We start from the raw sequence: 27,676 nt of genomic DNA, 5'->3' as shown, positions 1-27,676 counted from the left end.
AACATTAAGTAAAGATAGTATGAACACACACAAAAAAAAAGAAATTGCTTTACAAGCGTTTTTAAGAAAGTTCTTTCCATAAACAAAATATTGTTTTTGTGATTGAAAGGGACATTTTCATCAGTCCAGGTTTATGCAGGACCTTCATGATGAGCGTTCCACCTTTTTCATCTGTAAAAAAATATCTTTATTTTGAGGGAGGGGAAGCATCAGTTGGAATCTAAGCTGGACAGGTATTGCTCCAGGATTTCATCGATGACGTTACATTCATAATTCACTTGATCCAATTCAAGAGCCGGCATGGAGGAGACAAGACGCCGCCCGACGTTTTGACGCAGTTCAATCAAACTAAAGGGATGAAAAAAAAAACAGTTATACATCCTGATTTCGAGGGATTGTTACAGTCATTAAACTCTCAATATGGTAGAAAGATTCATCAACAGACAAACCTCCTCCTGTTTGACCCTCTCAAACAGAGCCTTGTAGTCTCTTTCCTCACTTTTCTCCGCCTGGAATGACTGCTTGGAGCTCGTCTTCTGGCTCGCCTCAGACAGTTTTTTTTGCATTTCCTGCAGCTGGCAGGTGACTTTCTGCAGCTCCTCTTTGAAGCCGTCTCTCTCCTGGATGGCGTCTTGGAGAAGCTCCAACAGATCATCCTGCTGCTTCTCAGTAGTACTCTTTTCCACATGTGTCTCTCCGTTCTGCATGTTCTCCTCACCCTGACTGTTCTTCTCTTGCTTGATCTCAGTCGTCTTCAGACTTTGGGCATTCAAGCTCTGTGTGGCATTTGTGCTAAATGTGCCCGGCTCTACAGTTCGATTCCCTTCTTTTAGACTTTGGCTCTCCTTCTCCAGCTTTACATTGAACACCTCTGTCTGGGTGGTGGCACTGACTGTGGGACGTCCCGTTTCTGCAGTGGTTTTTTCAGAGGGGGGGTCCACGGCAGCGTCGTCAGTACAATCCAACAGCATGCTGACACCATTTACGCCCTCTTCTGTCTGCTCTTTTTTCACTCTGCTTACATCATCAACAGGCTTTGCTGGCTTTGGCGTGCTACAAGCCTCCAAAATGGAAATGTCGTCATCTGAATCCTCCATATGAGGGGGCACAGAGGGGGAGCGTGTGTCCCTTTCTGCCAATGTTCCAGAGATCCTGTGTGGGAGATTCACTTTGGGCCTTTTTGGTGTACTCAGAGGAGAAGGCTGTGCTCTTTTTCTGTTGAAAAAACAAAAACAAACTTAAGATCCTTGTTAAAAAAGAAGCAGACAAAGTTTTTGGCCATGTTCAAAATCCCTTTCCACTCCCAAACCCTTAAAAGACTATATACTGTATTTTTTGTAGTACAAGTTTTTTTTTTTTTGCATGATTTGGCCAGGGCCAGCGAAATACTCAGGTGTGACTTGTATGTTATTTTTAAATATTAGATATATGCTAGAATATAGGGAATTTTGCCATTAACAACCGCTATAGGGCTCTACAGGTATGCGTCATAGTTGCTACTGACAGCAACACAGAATAAGAGAGAGAATCTGATCGTTCTCCTCATAAACTTTAAAGTCCCATTCTAATGAAAATGGTGGTTTTGGTGTTTGTAGGAGCCATAATGGAAGTTGCACAGGTGAAGCACAGCGTCATCAGTCAAGTGGTAGGTGTGTTGCTGTGGGCGTGTGTGGCACAAAGGTTGAAAGGTGCTCACTGACTCACTCGTGGCGTAAATCAATGGATCAGGGAGTGGGATGAACTTGTGGTCATATAATTTGTTGACTGAGTTATTTGCATGGAACTGGACGTTTGTCACTGCTGGAGTATTCCATTTATTCTTTGTTTGGATTGTATGGGTTTGAAACCTGCAGAGGAATGAAATAAATACTTCATAGCTGGCAGAAGTTTGGAGTTTTATTGGAACACCCGTCTGACAGAGAAGCCGGAGTTTAGCCCATGCCGGCCCTCAACGCTGTTTAGCTGCAACAATTAAGTCAACAAATTATGACTCTCAGAGACATCGATCAGTGCAATTATTAGCCTGGATGACTTAAAGTTTATTTGATCACTTCTGAAATTGGAAACTGCTGGACATGACAGGTGCTATTGGAGCGCAGTGGCCTACTACGTTCATTCATCAACAGATTGATATGGCGTTCACTAATAAAATCATTGGACTTGAGGTATGGAAGCACACACAACAGATGTATGCGCCTGAAGACGGACAGTAATGATAACTCATCCTGACGTTTAAACAATAAATTAGAGCCAAACGATTCTAGATCAAACTGTGGTGTTAAAAATAAAGATGAAAGTCAAAGCTCACAATTAAAGCTCTGAAAAGCAAGAGTGAAAAGCTACAGAAAGAACGTCAAAGAAAGGTTAATGAAATTAAAACTATAATAAGAAACCTCAAAGAATTTATGCAAACTCAAGAAAATGTAAAGATTGTTCAGTCTCACTCTGATAACTTAAAGACATTAATGAAAGATGTGCATCAGCTTCATGAATCTGTCATTCAACTACTTCCATTAGATGAACAAACACTGCAAAATAAGTAGTTTTCAAGCATATATAGATTTAATGCCGCATTTCTAGCTGAAGTTGGAAGTTGGCTTTGAAATGTATATGGCCAGTCATGTGACCCTAAAGCTCCCACGCCAGGAGAAACCTCTCATCCACAACAGTCTGAGTCATGTGTTGAACCTTCACTAGTCAAAAAAAGCCTCCGGATCATAAATTTCTCATGGCTCAAATAACAGCGATGATGTAATTGTAGATGATGTGAAGCCAAGTAACAAAGTTACCAACATTGGCAGCAGAAGATCAAATAAAAAGTCAGTCAAGTAGGAGTAGATCATCTCTATCCTCAGCATCTTCAGTATGCGTTGAAGCAGAAGCAGACATTGCTGCATTAATGGCAAGACAGAAAATATTAAAACAAAAGCATGTTTTAGCATGCAAGAGGAACAGCTCAGGAAAAGGAAAGAACGGAATTTCGAGACTGAGATAGCAGCATCAGTGGCTAAAGTAAAGGTTTACCAGCAGAGCTCAGTTAAGCAAAAGCTGCTTCACATAACGGATCTGATGGAACACATTTTTATTTTGAAAGAGAACAAAGGAAAACACAAACATGAAATCCTTATTCGAAATCATTTGAGCCAAGAGTTAATGGACAACAATCTCACAATAGTGTTTGAGTTCGGCAGTCTCATTCACATCCGGTCGTCAGTACTAAAGTAAAACAAGTGGATGCTTAGACTCAAAACACAGCTGCAGATCAGATGGACTCAAAGACTCAGCAAGGTAGAGTTCAAAATATGAATCAGTCTCATCGTCAACCAACACATCAAACACCTATAATCAGCTGGTGAAAGTAAACAATTACTATCAGTGTTGGAAAGACAAAATGAAATCACGTTTGTTGGTCAAGATGAGGAGCTTGGATGGTTTAGGGAAGATCATCGCTTTGTAGAGCTGGTTTCAGAATCAGTCGAGCTAAAGGACAACCACTATGTCATTGGTCTACCTCTGAGACAGATGGATGTGAAAATCAAACAATACGGCAGTAGCAGAACAGCGTGTTTTGATGTTACAAAGGAGATTTACTAAAGACCAACAGTACCAACAATTCTGATCTCTTGATATTTCGCTGGTGGACAAATAGAGACCACATGCAAGGGCTGTGCCTACTGGGGGAGGGGGTATTTTAAGAAAATCTGGCGTAAAATTGCGCTTCTGAGTATTTATTGAGATCGCGGTAAATCAGGAGCAGACAAAAAAAATGCAGCTGAAAAAAACTTGTAGTTTTTATGTACAAACACAAGCTTCCTGCTCTGCTCCATTCTGATGCATCAACTTGCAGACATATAGATCCATGTCTTTGTTTTCCTTGTCTGAGCTGGAATCTCATGATATTTTTTTATTTGCATTTAAACATTATGATTATTGTTTTTTTTCTCCTTCCTCTGACTACTGCGGGACAGCAAGTCATCAAACTGGGTTACAGAAATATGGAATTACGTTTCTGCCATTAACTGAAAGGGCGTAAAGACAACTAAGCGGGCGTATTTAGGAACTGAGTGAGTGAACCTTAAAACCGCGCAGGCGCAATTCTAACTGAGCAGCGATCTTGCGCGGTCAATTCCTTTTTGCGCGCTCATGTGGATTTACGCTCAGTGTTAAGGGGGCGTTTTTGTCACTTTTGGGGCAGGAACCTTTCTGGTTGATCTGATTGGCTGAAATTTGCATGGCCTATCGGCGAGGCAGAGGGGCGGGACCTTCATTTTTCAGTGCGGGGGGGGGGGGGGGGGGGGGAGGGGTTAACAGGCGGCTCTTAAGCTGCATGTCGCTCTCTGCCTTTTATCATATTTTCTATATTCAGTACTTTCACAACCATAAGGTGAAAGTCTTACATTTTCTCCAAAATGTACAGAGCGGCCCTAATGTGTTATTGTGTGACTTCGGTAAAGAGGATCTAGGAGAGAACAGCAGCATGATGACAGTACGGAGAGAGGAGAGGACGTGAAAGAAGACACCCCCCCCCCCCCCCCATAGTACAAAGGAGCAGATATGTGAATAATGCAGAACAACTTCGTTTTGGAAACCCTGGAAATGCAAAGAGACACGATTATGAGGCATAGTTTAAACTGCAGCTATCAGCTACGCGGAGGAACACGGGAATAGAGCAGCTGTGGTTCGGTTAAATTAGATCTTCACAGATTCGGACTTCCTGCTTCAATAACTCTTCTGATAAACGTTCAAATGTGTCAGCAAGTATCTCACTCATTTTGTATTAACACAGAGAGTGAACCACAAATGCATTTCTGAAGAAAAAAGTTCGTTTTTATTGCCTTTTAATCAGAATTGTTCGTTTTAAGCTGTGAATGCAAACAGAGCAGCGAACCGGCTGCCAAGGGACCGTCAATAAAGTGCAACCTCTGTGAAACAGCATTCTGTAAAAATCAGTGAACTTTTAAAAAGCGAATAAATGTCTATATTTATATGAACTGGTAATGAAGACTCGTCAGCATAGTCATGCTACATTATGATTTATTATACTAAATTTTGTTAGAAAGTCAACCTCTATTTTATTTCTTATAGTTCTTAAAATTTAATAGAGATATGAATCATAACATAAATGCTCAATAGCTCTGAAGATACTAAAGCTTCTGTCACCAAACCTCCTGTACTGACTAATCATGACCTCATTGTCCTACTGCAACAAAGATTATGCAAAAAAAAAATCTGGCACCTTCAGAGCTATTGAGGATTTTTGACCACATCTGATCCATTTGTAAATATGAAAAATTCCTATAAATAAACAAAGTGAACTATTGACAGTCTTTGTTTTAGTATGACAATAAGGTCGTGTCAAGTTACTGATAACTTTAGTCATGATTCATTTCTATTAAAATTTGAAAAAGTATATGCAACAAGATAAAATTAAGATGGACTTTCCTACAAAATATGTATTGTAACAATAATATGCTTTATGATAATTTTATGATTTTTTTGTAAGATTATTGATTTTTACACAGTGGTGTTTCACAGTTCATAGAGGTTGCACTTTGTTGACGGTCCCTTGGCAGCCGGCTGCTGCATGTCTGTATTCACAGCTTAAAGCAAACAATTCTGATTAAAAGGCAAAAAAACGATCTTTTTTCTTCAGAAATGCATTTGTGGTTCACTCTCTGTGTTAATACAAAAGGATTGGGATACTTGCTGACACATTTGAACGTTGATCAGAGGAGATATTGAAGCAGGAAGTCTGAATCTGTGAAGATTCAAGATCTTTCTAACTTATCGAACCTCAGCTGCCAGAGAAATCAAAATAATGAATCCATGGTTCACAAGTGGGAACGCTGGAAAACCAACTCCGACAAGACAAGAAGACGCAGCAGCAGCTGAGTTTCCGCGGAAAAGGAAAGGCCTGCGTAAGAAGATCGACTCGAGGCTGAGCGCTGCTACTTCCAGCAGATGACCGGGAAAAGCTGTCCATCCGAGTAAGCCCTGGCTGCAGCCTGCAGAATGGGTCAACATAGTGGAATGCTTTGAACGCAGAGGAATGTGAACACGCTGTGGAATGTTAACCCCGCCCACATTAAGCCCGTCTGCTGTGGAATGTTAACCCCGCCCACGCTGAGCCCGTGCATTTGATTCACCTTTGTCACAGCAGTTGTGATTGCAGGAAAGGGGAAGAATCAGTGGAGCACATTTTGTGTCATTGTGAATTGTTTGAGGAAGGAAGAGAACAGAGGGGAGGAAAATTTGAATGGTGCAATTTTTTTTATGTATCACTCAAAAAAATGATTCAAGCCCCTCTTTCATGTAACACAATAAAATTCTGTTTGTTTTATTTAAAAATATTTATTTTAAAAGATTGTATCTACATTTAATTGACCTAACACAAAATGTATTAATAGTTTCCCCTATAACTCCAGTAATCCAAAATAATTGAGTTCAAGTAAGGGGCATGCTGTTGAATGCTGTTTTCCTGTTTCTCTTTATTCTTTTTGTCGTCTCACGGCTACAATTTTTCACCTATTTTAACCATTGAACTATTAAAATGTTCAACTCCTTCGTCTAATGTAATGCCTGTATGACTATTAGTCCTTCAAATCCTTCGACTTTTCAAAAGTGAAAACTTTAGTTCGTTTTTTCCACGTAAAAAACGAAACTGTGGCATGAAATCGTTTCAACTCGGCTTCTCTCAATAAGACGATACACGAAGAGCCCCATTTATAGAATTAAGGAATCTATTTAATTATACCGGCGGCCTTGCTTCATCACCGGGTGATAGCTCAGTGGCTTAGTTAGCGGGTTAGTAACTCAGAGGTTCTGAGTTCGAATCTAGCATTAGACCGCTGATGCTTGTTTTTTTTTCCTTTGCCTTTCTTGATAAAATTTAGTTCGACTAACTCGATTATATTTCGTTACATGGAAGAATTTTCTTTGAGGTGGGGTTACTCATATTTATTGGATGTAAATCCTGACAAAACAATTAAATTGAGTTCATCCAATGAGTTATTTTTTTGAGTCTGTGAGGCCAGACAGAATTTATTAACTCCCTAATGCATGCACATGGAAACTTGTAAAAGGCATAAGAAGGCAGGAATCATGGTAGAAATTCCCTAATTCAATTAAATATTTTTATTTTATTTTAGCACATACAATGAAAAAGGGATCATGAATACAAAGAATGCATTAGGATAATACTAAACTTTAACAAAAAAGACTAAGCTAAACTGATATTCCTGCCCTTAGACCCCCCCTTCACAGTAAGGAAAAACTCCTTAAAAACCCGTAGGTGGCAATATTGCACATGGAAACTTGTAAAACCACCAAAGAAGAAGACGGCCTCAGCATGGGCGGGGCTAACATTCCACAGCGTGTTCACATTCCTCTGCAATCAAAGCATTCCACTATGATGACCCATTCTGCAGGCTGCAGCCAGGGGTAGTTCGTCCATCCTGCCCTCTTACCGGGACGCAGCAACGGGCGAGTTACGCCACACTTTGGGACTGCAGGACTTAAACTTGGCCTGAGGTGTCTGCTGTCACTGTTCTTTGGAGCCGCATAGCAAAGAGACGGACTCTGATGATGAGGAAAGGGAAGCTGGCGTGTTTGATAGAGATGTAGTCCAGCTGTTCCAGATACAGAAGATGAGGACTTTGATGGATTATAAATGCTGAATGATGACTGAAAAAATAAATCACAACCAACTCAGTTTTGCGCTCGCTGCCTTTTTTAAACACACACCAGCGTGCACGTTTCACCGGTATGTGTGTTAACGTTAAACACAGAAAAAAACACTCAAAACTGAAACGGCGCTGTTGTAATGATAGGAGGGGGTTATGGCACATAATATGGCTTTAATTGTGTGTTTGTCTGGCAGGTCAGTGTGTGTTGTGGCTCTTTGACTTTCACAGTTAGAGATGTCAGCTCTTTGTGTCAAACTTGTTTGTGCCCCCCCCCCCCCCCCCCCCTGTTAGAGGCAATCATAGAAAAAAAACGCGGATGTAACGTGGATTAAAACATTAACCAACGACCCAAAACTAAGGTAAGAAAGTGCAGCTGGTTTATTTGTGGTGTAAGTTTTTCTCATGTGAAATTCACTGCATTTGTTACCCTTTTAATGCTTTTACTCCACGTTACAGCCACCGTTCCTTTTCTATTAAAGCCCCAAAATGAAAGTCCCGCCCCGCTGCTTGACATGCAAATTTCAGCCAATCAGATCAACCAGAAATGTTCCTGCCCCTAAGTGACAAACACACCCCTGAATACCGCCCCCAAGTGACAAAAACGCCCCCTTAACACTGAGCGTAAATCCAGGTGAGGGCGCAAAAGAGAACTGACCGAGCGGGATCACTGCTCAGTTAGGATTTCAGCCGTTCAGTTGTAAAATACGGGGTCGCTTGGTTAGAATTGCGCCATCACAGTTGTAAGTTTCACTCACTCAGTTTCTAAATACGCCCGCTTAGTTGTCTTTACGCCCTTTCTATTTTTGGCATTTATGTAATTCGATACAGAAACATCGAAGTTCTGCTGAAAGTGACGTCATTCAGATGCAGCTCCTGCAGTAGATAGAGAACCTCGCTGGGGGAAAAAAAATTCCTCATGAAAGGGCCTCATGAGCTCAGACATGTGTGACAGATGTGCTTATCAATACTTTTGAAGAGTTCTTTAAAATAAATAAACCTGAACTCTCAACATCATCTGGGTCTTCTGGGTATTGGAAATAAGATATAAAGTAAATGTAGCAATGAGGCTAAAAACTTGACAGTAGCTCCTCCCACTCGCAACTGGAGCATCAGGTTTATGAACACATTTATGGAGAAGTATTGAGCAGCGAATATGAAGAGCATCGGAAAACAGGCAGCAGACACAAGTTTGTCAATTACATTTGGTGTGAACGCAGAATTACGTTGAGCTTAAGGTCACCCATTTAATGATGGGTAAATATGAACATTTTAAGACGACAAATACGCTGTATCCTGATGATTGAAAGTTAAATGATTTATAAAAAATTTTTTATTTTCAAATAGTAAATAATCCAAACGCAATGCATTGTGGTCTATATTTGCCAATCTAGTGAGCATTGATGGACAATTGTTTTTTTTCCAGAAAAAATTAGGAGCCCCATGTTTAGTGCTCTAAGTAGTGAGTGGTGAAAAAATTCGGATGCAACAAGGGTCTGAGCAAAAAAGAAAAAATAATCTATGGATATAACTGCATAAAACTGGATTTCATAATCCCAGAGGAGGACAAAATACTGGCACCAACAGGGCAAAAACAGTAGATGGAATCCAGATATGTTCTGCATGATCACATCAGAGGGAAAAGAGTCACTCACAGAGCAGGGAGGTTGGGAGACACCAAAGACACAACAGTGACCACTGGAAGTCCGTCGTTCATGGAAGGACTCACCGCTGCACAAAGAAAAAAAAATTAAAATTATTTAAAATAAAAAAGGATTGAACGAGGATCGCTTTCCTTACCCGCTTGTGAAATAGTAGCAGTTCTGAGGGGAGGGGTCACAGCCCTCACAGCACCTTCCAGGAGGGAGCTGCTGCCCACGTTTGAGGAGGTAGAAGGAGACTGCACAAGAGACAGAGTCCCTGTGAACTATTGATTATCTTAAACATGTTTGGTCATAAATGTAAGCAGTAAACCCAACCAAAGAGATGCATCTGAGAGCTGCCAGCCTGTACATCCACACCTGTGTGTCATCTCAAGCTGTACCTCAGCCTGGAGAGAAACATTTACAGGGTTTTCCTTTGTTATTTTTTTCTTTCCTATTATTTTATTGTTATTTTTCTTTACTATTTCATTTAATATTGCCATAACCTCGAATGACAACAGTTTTAAATATGATTCTTGGTTTTAAATCACAAAACCAGATCTTTAATATTTATGTAGCTTTCCATTATGCATGCTGTGAGATTACATTTTAAGATGAAGAACATTTCCATACAAATCGATAGAAACTGTTTTAAGCACATTTTTTTTATGTTCTTTTCAATTTATAAAATCCTATTATTGGACATAATCATTGATTATTAATTATTATTGGACATAAAAAATATATTTTTTACTCTAGAGCAGTGCTTCTCAAATAGTGGGGCGTGCAGGGCGCGGGAGATGCGATGCCAGGGGGGGTTGGTGAGCAGTAGTAGCGGTTTTAGGCACAGGTAATACGTGCAATTTTTACGGGGAGAGGTGGCAGTGCTTGGAAAAAAAATCTGCTCCACTATTGATTTCCTATTATCTGTTATATCACAGAGTTTGTAACAGCTGTAATAAAGTTTCAGATGAATTTACATTTAATATTATTTATTGATTGAATTATTTTTCTCAGCATCAAACGGTTCAGTTGGTCAAAATGCTTCTAGTTTAAATAAGGACTGACAGATTTTTTAATTTCAAGCACTTTAAGCTTCTTTTCTGTTTTAGACTAGAACAGGGTTTCTGTGGCAAAATAAAGATAAGATATAATATTTGTTGAAAGTGGGTTTATATTGATTATTTCTTTTGTAAATGTGAAAAGATACCATTTTTGGTATACTTACAAAATTTTCATAGATACTAACCTAATATATTGTCACCGCGTGTGTGAGTGTGTGTATGTGTGTGTGTGTGGGGGGGGGGGGGGGGGGCGCAAAAGTGTTTCTTTTTCCTAGGGGGGGCCTGGCAAAAATAATTGAGAAGCACTGCTTTAGAGGTAGGTGAAATCCTAAGCTGCAAAACAAAAGGTTAAAACAAGAATTTTAGTTATTGTAGACTAAATTTTATGAACATTTTTTTAATAAATGTGACTGCTAGAGAAATTCACCTGGGCAAATTGTTCCCTCTCCCTTGCTACGTACACCATATTTGTAAAAACCAAAGCTTTATTTTCCTTTATTTACTCTGAAACTTCTTTTTTTGCTTTAAATGTCTAAACTCTTTCATGACTTACATTCAATAATAGAAGGCTTTTATAGAAGTACGTGCACAGAAAAAAAGGTTGCGAGAAAAATGACAAGAACTAATTTCTTTCTATAAAAAGTTCAAACCTGGAATTGACTATAACATAACTGTGGTTTTCTGTGACTTCTTTGTTCTTGGCTTCCTTTAGGGGGCGCCAGAGAATCCTCCCCTCTGTCTTCTCCTCACTCACACCAACTACCCTAACGTCCATCACTACATCCATAATCCTCGTCCTTGGTCTTCTTCTGGGTCTCTTAGCATCAACCTGTGCAGTTGTCCAGTCTAGTTTTTATCACTTGAGGCTAATAAGCAAAGTTAAGCCATATCTACCTCCTCATGCTGTGGAACAAGTGATTCATGCTTTAATCCTCTCCAGACTGGACTACTGTAACTCTCTCTACAGTGGTATTGACCATTCTCTGCTCCGCCGTCTCCAGCTGGTTCAGAATTCGGCGGCCCATCTGCTAACGGGGACCAGACGGTGTGAGCATATCACTCCACTTTTATGCTCTCTTCACTGGCTGCCTGTGTCTTTTAGGATCACTTTTAAGATTTTACTTTTGGTTTTTAAATGTTTGAATGGTCTGGCACCACTGTATCTTTCTGAGCTGTTACATGTGTACCGTCCATGTTGAGTCCTAAGATCTGAAGATCAAATGCTTTTAATGGTTCCCAGGACTCGGCTTGTGACTCGGGGAGACAGAGCCTTTTCAGTTGCAGGTCCTAAACTCTGGAATGCTCTCCCCTTCCCTGTGAGGTCAGCCAGAACCGTCGGTGATTTTAAGTCACTTTTAAAAACTCATCTTTTTAGTCAGGCTTTTAACTCCAATGAGCGGATTTAGTGGGTCAGCTTGTTAATTTTATTCTTTTACTGTTTTATTGTTTTATTGCTTTTATTCATTCTTTATTGTATCATATTGTATCATATTGTCTCTGATTTTATGTGATTTTAACTTTTTAAGCAGAAGCACTTTGGTTGCTTCTGCTTAAAAAGTGCTATACAAATAATAAATTGATTGATTGATCAACCTCTGCATCCTTTTACCAACATCATCGTGCTCTTTCTCTGAACGTGTCCAAACATCTCAGTCTGCTTCCCTGCATTTATCTTCAAAACATTAAACACGACCCGTTTCTCTGATGGATTCATTCCTGATCTTATCCATCCTCGTCATTCTCAAAGAGAACCTCAACATCTTCAGCTCTGCTGCCTCCAGCTAAGCTTCCTATCTCTAAATCACCAACTACATTGCCGCTCTCACCAGTCTTCTATGCTTTTCTTCTCATTCTTGCCAAACTTAAAGTTCTCCACCATCTACCTCTCTGCTCCTCATTATTCCACTTAAGATGCGTTCCTTTACACACAGATACGCTGTCTTCTTGCAGCTGACCTTATTTCTTCTTCTTCCCAAAGCTTCACCTCTCTAGATTTCCTCCCCCTGCTCCCACAACAGATCACAGTGTCATCTGCAAACATCATTGTCCTGTTTAACCTCATTTGTTAGTCTCTCCATCACCACAGCAAACAAGAAGCCACCTCTGCTAAACTCTTCCATACCTCCACCCTCTGTTGTCTTGCTACACTCACCCCAAACTTTGCAGCCAATGGTTCTTGTTTCCACCAGATCTAATTATCCTATATAACTGTACATTGAAACCACATGCAGAAGTCGCATTTCAGCAATGAAGCAGATGTACCATTTCATGCAGCTGTCGTCTCAGCTTGTCATGTTGCTTTTTGAGAGCTTTGTTTTGTGCCGCGATCGCAGCAAAACGTTTTTTCTCCTGCTGTTCAAGAATTTGTCGAGCCTTACAGAAGAAAACATTTCAAAATATTTAAAGAATTGAATATTAATTTTAGCAGTAAAACATTTAAATGACAGAATTAAATAAAACTGCTTCACAGTAGCAGATGATGTACCTGCTGTATTTTCTCTTTTTTCATCTTGTCCTCCCTCTCCCTGTAATAAATTAAGTTGTTCATTCAAAAATCATTCAAAATTCATGCAAGTATTTTTTCATATTTCCTTCCTGAAAATGAAACCCATCTCACTGTTCTTTGTAGGTTTTGCGATATGATGGTTGTTCATCATCTGAGGCTTCTGGCTCCTCCTCTGCGTGGCAGCTCCTGTAGGAGCAAAAAGGAGAAACATTATTGCTACGTACACAACGAGCGTGTGTGGTGCATTCAGGAACGCGCTGAACGCAGGTTCTTGAATGCACTTTTAACATATAGTGTTCACACTGGACTGTTGCTAACTGATACTAGCCCATGTACTCACAGTTGGAAGAGGTTTTGTGCGAAATGGTTCAAATCTCACAAATCTGGCTCCAGACTTTTTCTTTCACAGATGTATTCTGATATATGAACATCAGTTATTACGTCCGCCAAAACCTCAACTTGGCTCTTAGACCCAATCCCCACTAGGGTTGTGCCGATGGACGATACCATCGTCCATCGTGATGGGTGACTGACATCCCGATGGAGAGACACCATCATGATGCCACGCTGCGAGTAGACACCTTAAGCCGCGGTTACATGTGCAAAATATCTTGATCGGATCAATGGTCGGATTAGAATCCAACCGTGTACATGGTCCCAGAAAAATGTTTTCAGAATATAACAAACGTTCACACTTTCGGTCGGACTAAATCATTCGCTCATGCACAGTAGGGTTTGAAAAACCGGAATGACTGAGGATATGACTTCCGCCGAGCGGCTATATACATTGACATGTCAGCTTCGTAATATACGAGACGATCTTCTAAACGTGCTTTTAATAATGTTACGATTATTATGAATCACCTGTTCGCCTGTTTTAATTTTAATCCGTGTGGCCAGCGCTTTTTCTGTTGAAGAGCGGAGCCGGAAAGAAGCCACAATTAGCAGTATGCTAACACGGGCTAACAACATTAGCTTTGGGTGGTGCTGCTATCTGCATCCTGGCTGCACGTAAACATGTGGGAATAACATCAGCCTTTATTTTGTCGGGACGCGACTCGAAACACAATCCACGTGATTGTTTGAACGTTTTCTAAGGACTGAGCGACATTTCTGCTTTGAAGCTCACACCGCCGCTGTGTGTGTGCGCTGACGATCCGAGCTGTGCTCAGACACACACTTTTAGACCCGGTTCTGAGTTTGGTAGCTTCTCTAGTTCCCCTAGAGCTGCGGGACGGATCGCAGTCCTAAATCTCCCACACATACCGCTCATGTAACAAAGCACCCCCCCCCCTTCCCCTCAAACACAAAGCTGTAAATCCGCGCTCCGCCAGTCCACTTGACTAGTTAAGTGCGGGAGCGGACCACTTCTTTTCTATTTTGTTTGTTACTTTTTTTTGTTAAAGTCACTTCCCTCAGTTTATACTGAAACATCGCGGATGAGTCATTATTTGGGAAATAAAATAAATAAGGTAATAAAGTAAAATAATGAATAGCAATTATATAAGACAGAAAAATTAAAAATAGCCCCCCCCCCACGACGATATCATCGTCCATCCCGATGGTTGACAGCAAACATCGTCAACGGCCAATTTAAGGGACATCGCCCAACCCGAATCCCCACTGTCTTTTAAAGACACTTCACCATAATAAATAAATTAATATTAACTATATATAAGTACCTCTCTAGAAACAGGTGCCACAGTCTTTTAAATATGCAGTTGTAAAACCTCTGCTGAAAAAACAAAGTTTAGATCCTGGCAATCTGCCAACCATAGACCTCTTTCAAATCACCCCTTTATTTCAAAACTCCTAGAAAGAGTTTTAGTTAAGCAGCTTTATCGCCACCTACAGGACAATAGCCATTATGAAGATTTTCATTTAGGGTTCAGACTAGGGGTGTGTATTGGCAAGAGTCTGGCGATACGATACGTATCCCGATACGCGCCCTACCGAAAAATGTTTTGTGTTTTTTTAAATATGACTTTGAAAAAACTCAACCTGAATTTTAATGTCTTCCACTGTAATAAAATGGTCAAATTCGGTTTAATGATCACAATGTTGAGCACTGCAATTGTATCTCATATATAAGTTGCGTTTACCAAAGCAAATTCATAGTGCTTTTATTTTGGTAAGTTAAATAATAGAAAGGGAACAATCAACATTGTCTGATTTAAAATATATATATATATTTTTTTTTAAGTGTAAGAAAAAACAAAGAATGAATGAGCCTTAACCAATAAGTTTCTATTGGGGAAATAAAATGCTGTTTATTTTCAGCATTAATGTAACTTCTCTAGTGCTTTTAAACAGTTCAGGAGCCTGAGTGGTGCTTTAAAAATAAAGGGTGGGGGACACACATATTGTTCACATATCTGCTCTGTTGCACCTTTGCGGCCACGCTTCTCACACGCGGAAGTAAACTGGTAGCGCTGATCCCCACAATGTCAGCCTTTTTCAGAGCATTGTACACATCCCTCTGATCCATCAGGTCCCTAAACTAGAATCCATTGCTTTGAGGTTCTGCAGAACTTTAGCCCGCTTTGCTAGCATGTTAGCTAAGCGCATTAGCTTATAAGCTGCTGCTGTGCTTCATTGTCTATCTTATTTATCTGAGCCGCTAAAAAGCACTGCAATCCACGTTTTCATATCTTACTGGCAGCAACATGGCTCAGAGTTTTTGTTTGGTATCCATTCCAAGTAAAAAACTAAATAGTTCATGTCTCTTGACAACAGAAAAAAAGCTGCCTCTTGCTGCAGTCTGCCTGTTTTCCTGTGCAGAGTAGAGAGAGAGAGAGCTGCTCAAAGAGGCTCCGTGTGCTCTGCTGCCAACTAGCGGTCGGAGGGTGAAGTGGACAACAAGAGTCAGACAGGACGCTCAGAAATAATTAAATAAATATCGATCTGGCAGCATTTTGAATCGATACAAGTATTGCCAAATGACGTATTGCGATATATTGCCAAATCGATTTTTTCTTACACCCCTATTTCAGACCTCACCACATCACTGAAACTACACTAGTCAGAGTCTCTAATGACTTATTACTGGCCTCAAAAGGGACTACTCTCTATTCTGGTCCTGTTAGACCTCAGTGCAGCCTTTGACACTATCGACCACAGTATTTTACTCCAAAGATTAGATCATGACATAGAGATCAGAGGATGTGCCCTCCAATGGTTTGAATCCTATTCATACGACAGGTACCAGTTTTGTAATGTAAATTGACGGTCCTCTCATTGCACTTGAGTTAGCTACGGAGTCCAACAGGTCTCAGTTCTAGGATTCTTTGGAAAAAACTGTCAAAAATCTTCAATTTTCTTCACTTGAGAACAATATCTCAACAAATGGTTTCGTGACCTTTTCCAGACTGAAAAGCACAAACCACCAGCTGCTCTGAAATGATCACATTTCCTTCCCTCTGGCCAATTTAATAACAAACCTGAAGACTTCATAGCACAGAACTGAAAACTCAAGGGTTTAAGCAGATGATTGAACATCTGATTGGTGATTCACCAAGGACTGACTATGAGCACAACCTAGATTTTCATAGAAAAGATCCTTTTTATCCTTGTAATTAGAGGAAAGTGGATGATTTTCCTAAGTTTTAGGTATACAGGTCTTAACAGAACATTTAGAGTGAAATATATGTTATCAGTGATTGTGAATATTGTAAAGTACAGAAAACAGTTCATCTATGTAAAGATTGTCCAAAGAATACCAGGACAACACTTTAAGAACAACAATTAACTAATTGGTCAACTTATCCATTTGACACAACCTGAAATGTTTTAATGTCAACATGTACTGTGGTCATGTGACATTTTTTTAGGTTAAAGTCCCATTAGTCGTCACCCACCTGAGTGTGTGACATTTGTTCTCCACATTGGTTCTCCACAAATGAGGAACCATTTGGTTGGTCTCAACTAAGTGGTTCCCAAACGCGGGAAATTGACTCAGTATTATGGGGTAAAATTTGAAGGTTTAACCTCTAATACCCCCCCACCCCCCAAAAAGTGTTTTATGTAATGATTTGAGTGAGGAACACTTAAAACAGGACACATTTGCTTCGCTTAAAGTGAACCAGTTTGTTTCCCCCGACAATCCAGACCAAATGTCCAGTCTGAATACACCCAAGCCAACCCTGGTCTGGGACCAGGAACCATTCTCTGACCCATCTTTTGAGATGGTACAGGTTGTTTTCACATTAGACTGAGCTCCGGTTCACTCTGAGTTTCCTCAGTCTGAATAGGCTTTGTCCCTGCAGCAAATAACTGGACCAAAATGACCACCGCAGCCGGTCATTATTTTTTTTTTTTTGTGGTTTCAAAAAATATTTATGTGTTTGCAACACAAATGTTTTCACATGCGTTGTGTGTCATCTTGCTTTTACCCCATCTTTGAATTTGCTCTCATAAGTTCTAGTTTAGCGTGACATAGCTGCCATCAAACTGCTGATTGATTTAGATTCTAACCAGTGAGGTGTCTCTGTCTCGTATTGATGGTTTCTGGTGGCAGATATGGACTTTGGACTTTGTATCAGTTCTGTTTAAATGGGTTTCATTACCATTAAGATTTGTATCTGAACTATTGTTTTGTTTTCATGAATAAATGTTGAAATATGAAGAGAAAATAGCATTTTTCATGAGTAATTTTTTTTATTTGGACACACGAGATTTTAAAATAAGATGCTGTGAAAATTAACATAAAAGTTAAAAATGCTTCTTCTGCCTAATCATACGTCATCAGTCTGACCAATCAGAAGTGGTTACCACCTCGCTTCCTTGTTCTGACTTGGCTCATAAAGTATGCAATGAAGCAATGAAGATCCGAGAAGTGAGTCTGTCTGGCATCAGCGTCAGTTTTCGCACTACTCTCCCATGATGCATTGGGTTACAGTGACAGCATCTCTGCGCTACAATGAGTCCTCCCTGTTAAACGTCTTGAAACCACAACGAACACACATCAAACAGTTTTTAAATTTTCTTGATGAAATCAGAGGTCAACAGTTTAGTTCTCCTTCAGGGTTGGTGTTTATTAACAGCCAAACATCCCAGAGTTTGGTCCAAGTCATTGTTCTAACTGAAACACTTTTCTAATAATGTCTGGATTGAAGGACAAATTCCCTTTCAGACTTCAGTCACTTTTGATAAAGGAAAAGATAAACTTTAGTAGAAGTAATAACAACATTTAAAAACAGGATTAAGGTGAAGTGGCCAACAGACGCAATTAAATTCAATTTAAACAATTTATTCACCTAAAAAGAAATAGGATATTTTTAGAAAGAAAAACTAATAACATTTCAACATGTTCACTTTTTATGTAGCTGCAATAAACAGATAGAATGTTGTTCTTTTTGTGTAGAATTTATCAAACATATTGTGATCATATAATAATTCAAAAATTATAGTTGCCTTTGCACCAACATTGAAAAAAAATGTAAAAAAAATAAATCACTATTTAGAAAGAATATATTTAGTTTTTGTGAGGTTACATAAAATTACATGTTAATAAACTGGAGGGAAAAACAACTACCAGGGTAAATTGTCACATAATTTAGTTGAAAATTATTATGAAAAATTAACTTAACTTTTATTACATCTTTTAGAAAAAACATCTGCAACTTCCAGCTTTTTCTGCCACAATTATCACAAAAATATAACATGAGATGGTGGACGGACTGTACATCAATATAGACTATAGATTTCCTCAGTTTTCAATTTTTGGATGCTGGTATGCCGTTGTTTTTTTTTTCCAAGGATAAAGTGTACCTTTGCACAAAAAAGGTTGAAAAACACTGTGCTAAATACATTAAGTCAGTGGTCCTTAAACTTTTTCTTTTGTTTCCCCCTTTGGAGGAGTTGCAGCTAGAGACAAAAGAAAAATTAAATAAAGCATCATTAACTTTGTAAGAACAATAATATTGAAACTATGTGCAAAAAAGAAACAAAAGTTGTGTAATGGCTGCAATGTGCCTGCTTTGTGCTACACATCTTTTCAAAATGAGGTTGCAGGTTTGTTACTGCAACTCTTAACTTAAGTCATGCTCATTATTGAGCCTAGCTCTGTTCTTTGTTTTCAAAGATGCTCCCCCTCCACACCCAGCAGAATTCAGGGAGTGTCTGTGCAGTAAACCTCATCCTCAGGGTGGAGTCTGACGTGATTTCACTGAACTGATCCTCCTCAGAATAGCTCAAATCAGCCGGTGCTGCTGTGTTAAATGGATCTCTCAGCCAGTTGTATTGAGCTCTCTGGTTTGGTATATATTTGAGAATCCTCCACTATTTGACCATTATTTGATTGGCTGTACGTTGGTCCGATGACATGTACGACAGTGATATGTCTGATAAATCCATAGAGGAAGAGAAGTCCTGATGTGAACAAACCAAGCTCCGACCAACACAGAGAGATGATCTTCCAAACGGGCTTTTATTGTTTGGATTATTACTAAGTGCACGTTCGCTTATAGATTTTTAAAGCGGCCAGTGCTTTTTTTGGCCGAACTGACACTGAAGAAGGGTTAGGATTAGGTTAATACATACGTGCTAACAACATTAGCCGTGCTGATAACAGATTTAGCCGGGGATCAGCTTAAACTGGAATAACCATCAGCCTTTATTTTGTCTGTTTGATTCTGGTTTTGTCCTTTTAGTAAATTTAACCTTGTAGTCTTTGTTTGCATTTTGAGTAATTCTGTGTTTTGCATTTCTGTCGTAGTTATCTTGCTATAAAGCCTGAGAGTTTAAGTTATACCATCATTTATTCCACCTTTGGTGTTTTGTTGGTTAGTTTCCTTTAGTTTTCTTGGTTTTTATGCATGTCACCGAATAAACGACTGCGTGGCCAACTTTAACCCCGCCCGGTTGTTCATTTTTTCTTTATGTTACATATTTTCTCCCTCCTCCCTGAAGAAGGACGTAACAGGTTCGAAACAGAAATGTCCAATTGAAAGGCAGTCTGAGTAAAGACCAAACGCAAAGTTCAGGACTTGTTCTGGACCAAATTAAGTGGACCTCTTAGATCCCGATATGCAAACCAGACCTTATATATAAGGAGAGCTCTCAAACATTTCAATTTACTGGGTCATCATCATGATGTCCACAGCGAACTGGAGGGATAGAGATTAGTTACCACATGTAACCAGATCTCCAGTGTTAAAGGGTTAAACTGCCTTTGAAATGTTTACAAGGTTTTGGGTGTCAGATTCCAGGCCAGGGCCAGCGTTCAACATTTTTTCCAACCAACCCAACATTGAAGCTTCCTATTGGCTAAACACACCTTATCCAGATAATCAATGGCAGTTAAGGCAGGATTTTTGGAAAACCAGCAGGAGGCTGGCCATTGAGGTCTTTGAGGTTGACAATCCTAGTTTAATGGGCTAGGAAGTAAGCTGGTTGGCTAAAACTTTTTTTTAATTAATGGCCGTTACTGTTTTTCTTAAGGTCAAGAGAAGATTTTTTATCTTCTCCATGTAGCCTGGTTGTTATGGAAGCGATTCTGTAGCATAATTAAATATGTAAGTCAAAAGCAGAAATGCTTTTTCATTTTCAAAGTGAAGCTGCATTTTTGACTCAAAATTAAAATGAAAAAGCAATCCTTCAAAATGCTTTTTCATTTTCTACTTCAACAACGCTTATTCTGTCACTTAATTAAAATGATCATAAAAATAGTATTTGACATTTCATTTTCAAAAGGTTCTCTGGTAAATGTGTAGCAAAATTTAGAGATGTCTAATTTGACAAAATAAAATGGATTAACAGAAATACTTTTTAATTTTCAAAATGTAACTGCATCATATGACTCAAAATTAAAATGAAAAATAATCCTTCAAAATGCTTTTTCATTTTATACTTAAAAACCGCTTATCCTGCGTCATAATTAAAATGAAAATGCAAAGAGGTGATTGCATTTACATTTTAACATCCACCTTGCGAACATTGTCGCAATATTCAACTCGAAAAAGCATTTCCACCGAGGAGGCGGGGCGATGACATTGTGCTTTCTCCGTGTGTCCGGCTGTGAAGGAAATTGTTTTATTATTATCATTGTTGAAAATGTAATTGGTTAAAGGTATTTGTTTAAATGTTAACTCAGATTGACCTTTTTACCTTATAAAACAGTTGTTTGTTTGTTTATATGCTTCTCATCCCAGCAAGGATGAGGGGGTTTTACGACACACTGTCCTGAGCTGATAAGGAATACTGTCTGAACTTAGAACTTAGAACTGAACTTAGGTCATTATACGACACCCCGTAATGAACTTTTTCTCTTTGTCTTGAAATTGTTACCTCCTTCTTGTGTTCTTAATAGAAGGAGCACAGGGAGAAGCAGAACCTTTGAGAAGAGCAGCGTGGTGGTTGACTTCTGTCACACTGGTTTTCTTCTCCCTTGTGCATGAGAAACTTGATTCTTGTTGTGGTCTATTGTTTCTAATTGTGTTTTTCTTTAATGTCTAAATGCATTTATCGGACACCGGCTATCGCAAGTCATTTTAACATTTAAAAGTTAAGTTTGACTATCCGGAATTAACATTGTAGATATCACCAACGTTTATCTGATTAGTCGTAATTACATTTTGAATAGTTGGAATTGTAATTCAAGACAACCGAGAGAGATATCTATAATGCAGTTTTGACTAGGCAAAACTGAATTACAGATGTCTGCAATGACGTCATTGAAAACAACATTCAACTCGTCACACATCTTAAATGACAATTGCAGATATCTGTAATTCTGTTTTGCATAGGCAGAATGAAAGTTAAAGATATCTCAAACGTCATTATCACTAGCTCCTGTCTTGCACGGGCTGCAGCATTAAAAAGACGATTAAAAATTGCTTCGCCTGCTGGCTGCTCTACAACGGAGTTTTAGGGCCACCAAGAAATCTTTTTTGCATTTTCGTTTTAATTATAACACAGAATAAGCGTTTTTTAAGTAGAAATGAAATTAATTTTGAAGTATTGATTTTTTATTTTAATTTTGAGTCATTTGATGCAGTTACATTTTGAAAATTAAAAAGCATTTTAATTGTCAAATTAGACATTTATAAATTAATTTTGCTACACATTCACCAGATATCTTTTTGATAAGGAAATCTCAACTACTTTTTTCTTTATCATTTTAATTAAGTGACAGAATATGCAGTGTTGAAGTAGAAAAGGAAAAAGCATTTTGAAGGATTGATTTTTCAATTTAATTTTGAATCAAAAAATGCAGCTTCATTTTGAAAATGAAAAAGCATTTCTGGTTTTGACTTTTATTTTTAATTATGCTACAGAATCGCTTCCATAGATTGTCACTCATCATTAGACCTTTTTCTGAAGAACGAGTTATTGAATATACACAACTAATTCAATTAGGAGCAAGTGGACAAAAGTTAGACTTTTAATGATTCAAAGCATCAAACTAAAATCAAGAAAACTAACATTTTACCTGAACTGAGGGTCCGGGTTCATCCGGCAGAACCATTCAGTTGGCAGCTTGCTGCAATCAATCCCATCTGGGAGTCTGCGCCACTTCAGGCAGCCATTACACTGAATCCAGTTCTGGTCCGGTTGCTTCCTGAAAAGTCAGTTTGGTTCAACTACTTCCCATGATTACAAGGTGCCAGTCAGAGCAGATTATACCTACATGGTGTCCTCCACCTGTATGGAGTTGGTTGGGTCTTCCTGTTTCATCCTGTACTGCGTCTCCTTCCAGTATTCTTCAAGTTTTATTCCTAAATTGTTCATGGTTTTTCTGTTTAGAGAAGAAATTCTGGTTAAACTTACAGAAATGTTTAATAAGGACGAACTGTGAATCAGAACACAATTCAAACGGTGAATCCACATTTTCTGTTCATACCTGTACTTATCAGACTCAATGAAACTCTGCTTGTTGTGTGTTGGATCCAGGAAGTTGCACTCTATGATCCCAATGACGCCAACACCCATGTTGTTGGCCTGTAAAATGCAGCACATGCTAACATTACAAACCCTGAAGGTCATGCTGAGTTAAAAGTCTTTTGTGGACGCTACTCACCTTGAGCTGGCAGCCCACACGCTCATAAGCTTTGATCAGCCTATTTTTGTGATACATCATGACACCGTACTGATCTTTTGATTTGGTGTTGAAACCAAAATGTATGGGAACACGTTTGTTCTAGAACAACATTTAAGGAAACAACATATAAAGCAGGAAAAGAAACTTTTACAAAAGTACAGCAGTGATACTTCCATGCAAGGATACCAGGAAGATGGGTTTGTAAAAGTCCTTTCTCATGCAGGCCAGGCTTTTAGCAATTAGCACCGTTTTGACCGTCTTACTTCGTAACACCACCTGCATCCGAGGTTTTAGGTATAGAATGCTGCAATATGCCTGCACACAATAAACACAGTAACTTTAATCAATACAGACAAGATATTCATTCATGCACATCGTCCAGTCAGACAAACTCAAACTACAGCGTTACCGAAACAATCATACAGACAAACATGTCAACTAAACAAAAGCTGGGGAAATGTTCTGCTTCTCACCCGTAGAGAGTAAACAGTCTCAGGAATATGGGATGTCATCCTGTCCGAAACTTTTGAAGGGTCACCGATTGCCTCATAGACCTCAGAGGGAATTCGGATGTCATAGCGATCCGTCTCAAAGTCAAACTCTGTAGCATCTGTAGCCGTTCTGTTAAAAAAACACATCAGAAAGAATAATGAGCTACCAGACATTTATGTTTCAAAAGCATTTGGGATGCCACAATTCTTGGTTGAAAACCAAACTGTACGTTACACCTTTGAACCCAATTGTGGGGAAAGTGAGTCGTTGAATCCCTACTGCAGATGTTTAAGTGTCAAACATGTTTGCTTTGCTAAATTACAGAAGGATTTACTATTTGATTTACTGTTGTTTCGGACTATATTCCAGGTTACCTTTTATGTTGTCACTGATTTTTTTCAGTGCAATTTTAGATGCACTGACCAATTTAAGACCATGCTATGCTTAAGCCTTTTTATAGAAAACAATATCCAAGTAAATAATCATATTTTACCTTTGGTACACAAAAGATCTTTTTAAAAAACAAGTCAAATTTAGTTAATTCCCTGAGCTTTTCTTCAATCCGGAAGCAAGATGACTCGATCTCTTAGGCACCACCTTTCACTTTGTCGTGGATGCCACCCATTTCATGACGTCAACCTATAGTCGGCCCCAGCAGTGTGTCTGCGTTTCTCCCACAAAAAAAAAACATCATCCAAACTTTTACAATTATAGGTGTCCATATTGTGCATATAAAATGAAAGCATTTTCGCCGATCACCACTAGCTCAGTGGGTTTACTGTGTGTGTGTGTGTGTGTGTGTGTGTGTGTGTGTGTGTGTGTGTGTGTGTGTGTGTGCGTGCGTGCGTGCGTGTGTTAGCCTGGGGGTGGGGCTGGCAGCGCAGACTCTTCCTGGAAGGGGCGGTTCCTCACTTATGACGAAATACACGAAAGCTCCATCCAAAAATTTAATTCTGCATGTTACATGCCCTCTAAGTGCCTTGTGTTCAGCATCCTGATCGGCTGTTGACCTTGTCAATTATTCTCCTATATACACTGTCTCTTGTACAGAAAGCATTCAGACCAAGTCTTTGATCACTATCAGATCTTTAGCTGGTGTATTTTCTACGAAAGTTTGATTGATTGAGAGTTTTAACAAAAAGAAAGTATGAAAATGTTCATGTCTGCCTGAGAAAAATGTATAGTATGTAGCGAGGAGTTTTACTTCTCAAAACCTCTGTGATCCTACTTTGCAGATTTTAGCTATTTTGGGTTTTGTCTAATAACTCCCAAGATAAACAAGAGAACACTGTATTACGTTACACCAGGCTTAGTATCAGTCAACTGATAGTTGACAGTTTTTCGTCGCTGTTTTTTTATACACAAATCATTTATTGAACCGAAACAAAACCATGATACAAAAATTGAGGTTTGAGCCAAATTGTGGGAAAAGTGAATCATTGCATACCTATTAGTTGATTATACCTTTTTTTTAGTACAATGGTCATCAAACTTTCACACTAAAGTTTTGAAAACCAACTAAGATTCACACCACAGAGGTCAGTCAGTAGATCTCACAGTGTGGCAACACTAAACTGTAAATTTGCTGCCTCTGGGAACAAACTCTGTGCAGTGATCATCACCGTGCCACAGCACCAGGAAGGATGCCTTTATTTGGCAACATACATGCCACCATGGGTCTAATTGTCTCTTGGAGATGCAGTTTTCCAGAATGCGTCCTCTTAGTCCATTCATCTTTATTTCCTGCTGTCATTGCAGGGTCATGCGGATCGCCAAGCCAAATCATCTCATGGCTCGAACTCAGAGCTACAGATGCTTTCACTTCAAAGAGGAAAATTTAGAGCCACTAATAAACATTTGGTTGTAAAAAGAGGCAGGAGTCATGCGGAGTAATCACTTGCAGAACATGCAAACTCCACTCAAAGAGGACCCTGCTGGGATTTGAACCAGCACCTCCTCACTGTGAGGTATTGATGCAACCGCATATCAAGACTATTAAAAACACCAAATGACATTAACAGACAGACCTGCGCAGATTCCAAATGATGATTCGTGTGCCTGTTTGTGAGAAGGAAGAGGTGATGGCGTCCAGTTCAGCGAGCAGTTCCTCCCGTGTTTTGAAAAGAGAATAGCACAGAATATCCTGAAGACTGGCTCTGTGCTCCTCTCTAACTGAAAGTGAAGACAGTGAAGGAAAAAGGCAAAGAACATGTTGGAACAAACAGAAAAACAATGTGTGATCAATTCAAAGCTCAGACAAACAGAACAGTCAAACAGGTTACACAGAACATGTTAACCGCCAATCGTCCAGATAGGATGAACGAATAAATGAAAGATTGTCAGTTAAAAAGGATATAGCTGATCAAATTCCTCTCTGTGATGCAAACAATCGGTACTTGAATTTGATTGGCACCAATCAATTCCAGGTAGGTCTGGGAAAGCATCCCAATACACATTCCACTCTCTGACTTGGAAAAGACAATGGCGTCTTTTCCCAGACGCATAGATCCAGACTTAAAGCCGTTTCCATACATCCCAATGGGCACGTGTCCCTTTATGGCAGTCTTGTCACTGTATCCAAAACTAAAATAAGAAAGTATATATGTTATTGTCACTTTTGCAATGAAATTAAGAATCAGTTTCTGTGGTGTGCATTTCAAACAAAAGTAAAGAAGGAAAGAATATTGTTTAACATTTCAGAAATGTAAAGAGAAGTTTAAAGAAAGAACCCATTTTCTATAACTTTAAAAAACTACAACACAATATAATCTGTACCTGAGCATTTTATGCATAGTTTCATGGTCCAGTCCATTTCCATTATCCATAAAGGTGAGGCACAGTTTTTCTTTAATCATAGTTTTATCGATCCAGAACTGTTTGGCGCTGACATCTGGATCATAGGCATTGTCTGGGAAAGTGGGATTAGCAACGATCACAAACATGTCAACCTTCTTCTTACTTACTATTTAAATAATCACGTAATAAGTTACATGGTAATACACTTCATGATGATGACTCACCGATGAGCCCAGCGATGGCGCTGAAGGACCAGGTGTGGCTGGTAGAGTTGGTGTGGAGATACTTTGGTGCAAGCTGCAACAAAAACCAGTTAGTTTGACTTGATGTTAAACTTTAATTCCAAATGAGAGACAAACATAATGAGAAAATTTGTTAAATATAATATTTTTCTAGACAGATGTGTGATTTTTCTCACATGTGTTTGTAACTGCTTTACAACAGATCAAAAGATTGTCATGACATGGTGGGTCTTTAAATGCAAAGCAAAGTTCCAGGAAAACACACAAGATATTTCATTCTAAAGATATTTCCAAGTGTCAACTAGCATGTATTTTACAGCATGAAGGATTTAGAAAAATAATTTTATGAGGTTCAAAACAACAAATAAAAAAACATCACAATGTTTGGATTTAAAAAGAAAAAACAGAACCAAAAATACCATTTGAAAAGACAATGAACCATTTATGTTAATTTAATTTTATACTTAATAATTTAATTAGACAGTTGTTGTTTGTGTCAGTAGTGACGTCATAAAATCAGGAAACTCCTGTCAGTTCACTCTAACGGTGAGTTTTTATATTCCTGGAAAAAAACGTTAAAAATGAAAAAATAAAAATACAACCCTGACTAAAGACTTTTGATTAACCAAATTGTAAACAGACGTTTTCATGTTAAAATACATTTTATAATCCGAATTCGAATTTACAACGTTTTAGTTTTTGGGTATACATACAACATCCTAAAACATTATGGGTTATTTCAATGGTGATAAACACCACCAACACCGCAGTGTTTGTGATTTTATTAACCACAAATGCAAACTCGATTTTTTTATATTTTAAAAGTAAACGTTTTAAATCATTGTAACCAGCCAAAGAAAGTGAAACTTACCGTGCTCAACGGAACCCCGCCACCAGCCTGCGCTGCCATGTTTCCAATGAAACAGATGCTGATGGTTCTGCAACACGGACGCGTCGACTCACCTTACTAGAGATTAGAAGAAAGTGAAACCTAGTGTCAGTGCGCGTATCTATCCAGGAAAGTTCACGTGACCGATACAGCCACAGGGTATTTTTCTCTTCTTTTCAATTTGGTAATGGTTTGTATTCTGAGCCTTATTTATTTATTTATTATTTTTATTGAAGCAATTATTTAACAAACAATCACGACATGTCTGTCAATGACATCAGTATCAATGATGAGATAAAGATAGATGTGGACAGACCTTCCCT

General features: G+C 38.9%; 1 protein-coding gene across 2 annotated transcripts; it reads right to left on the bottom strand.

Annotated features, from left to right (window-relative positions):
• Positions 1-163: 163 nt before the first annotated feature.
• On the bottom strand, positions 164-27,461 carry LOC101172453 (MORC family CW-type zinc finger protein 3-like). 2 transcript variants are annotated; one of them, XM_023951173.2, is made up of 18 exons: positions 27,336-27,461; positions 26,447-26,519; positions 26,202-26,334; positions 25,783-26,009; positions 25,454-25,604; positions 23,408-23,555; positions 23,121-23,249; positions 22,914-23,033; positions 22,737-22,834; positions 22,524-22,631; positions 22,326-22,454; positions 13,007-13,081; positions 12,875-12,914; positions 12,652-12,762; positions 9,483-9,582; positions 9,338-9,413; positions 450-1,215; positions 164-348 (listed from the first exon to the last, which is right to left on the bottom strand). In XM_023951173.2, the coding sequence occupies exons 1-18, from the start codon at positions 27,372-27,374 to the stop codon at positions 340-342; spliced, it is 2,532 nt and encodes an 843-aa protein (XP_023806941.2). In that variant the 5' UTR covers positions 27,375-27,461; the 3' UTR covers positions 164-339. The 2 variants fall into 2 exon arrangements, with proteins under 2 accessions (XP_023806941.2, XP_078795908.1); XM_078939782.1 differs by lacking the exon at positions 12,652-12,762 and having other exon boundaries at positions 27,336-27,460.
• Between the last annotated feature and the right edge of the window lie 215 nt (positions 27,462-27,676).

The sequence above is a fragment of the Oryzias latipes genome, chromosome 21 (assembly GCF_053564925.1).
Source record: "Oryzias latipes strain Hd-rR chromosome 21, Olatipes_Hd-rR_3.1".
In the NCBI taxonomy this organism is placed as follows: Eukaryota; Metazoa; Chordata; class Actinopteri; order Beloniformes; family Adrianichthyidae; genus Oryzias; species Oryzias latipes.
The sequence above is the reverse complement of the archived record's forward strand: the minus strand, read 5'-3'. Positions and strand labels throughout refer to the sequence as shown.

Bases quoted from the DNA above. Each gene is read 5' to 3' on its own strand.
- LOC101172453 (XM_023951173.2), bottom strand. From the start codon at position 27,374: ATGGCAGCGCAGGCTGGTGGCGGGGTTCCGTTGAGCACG. The intron at 13,082-22,325 runs GTAAAATGTTAG...TTGCTCCTACAG, and splicing joins AACCCGGACCCTCAGTTCAG to GAGCTGCCACGCAGAGGAGG. The intron at 1,216-9,337 runs GTGAGTGACTCT...TTTTTTCAACAG, and splicing joins TCTCCCAACCTCCCTGCTCT to AAAAAGAGCACAGCCTTCTC.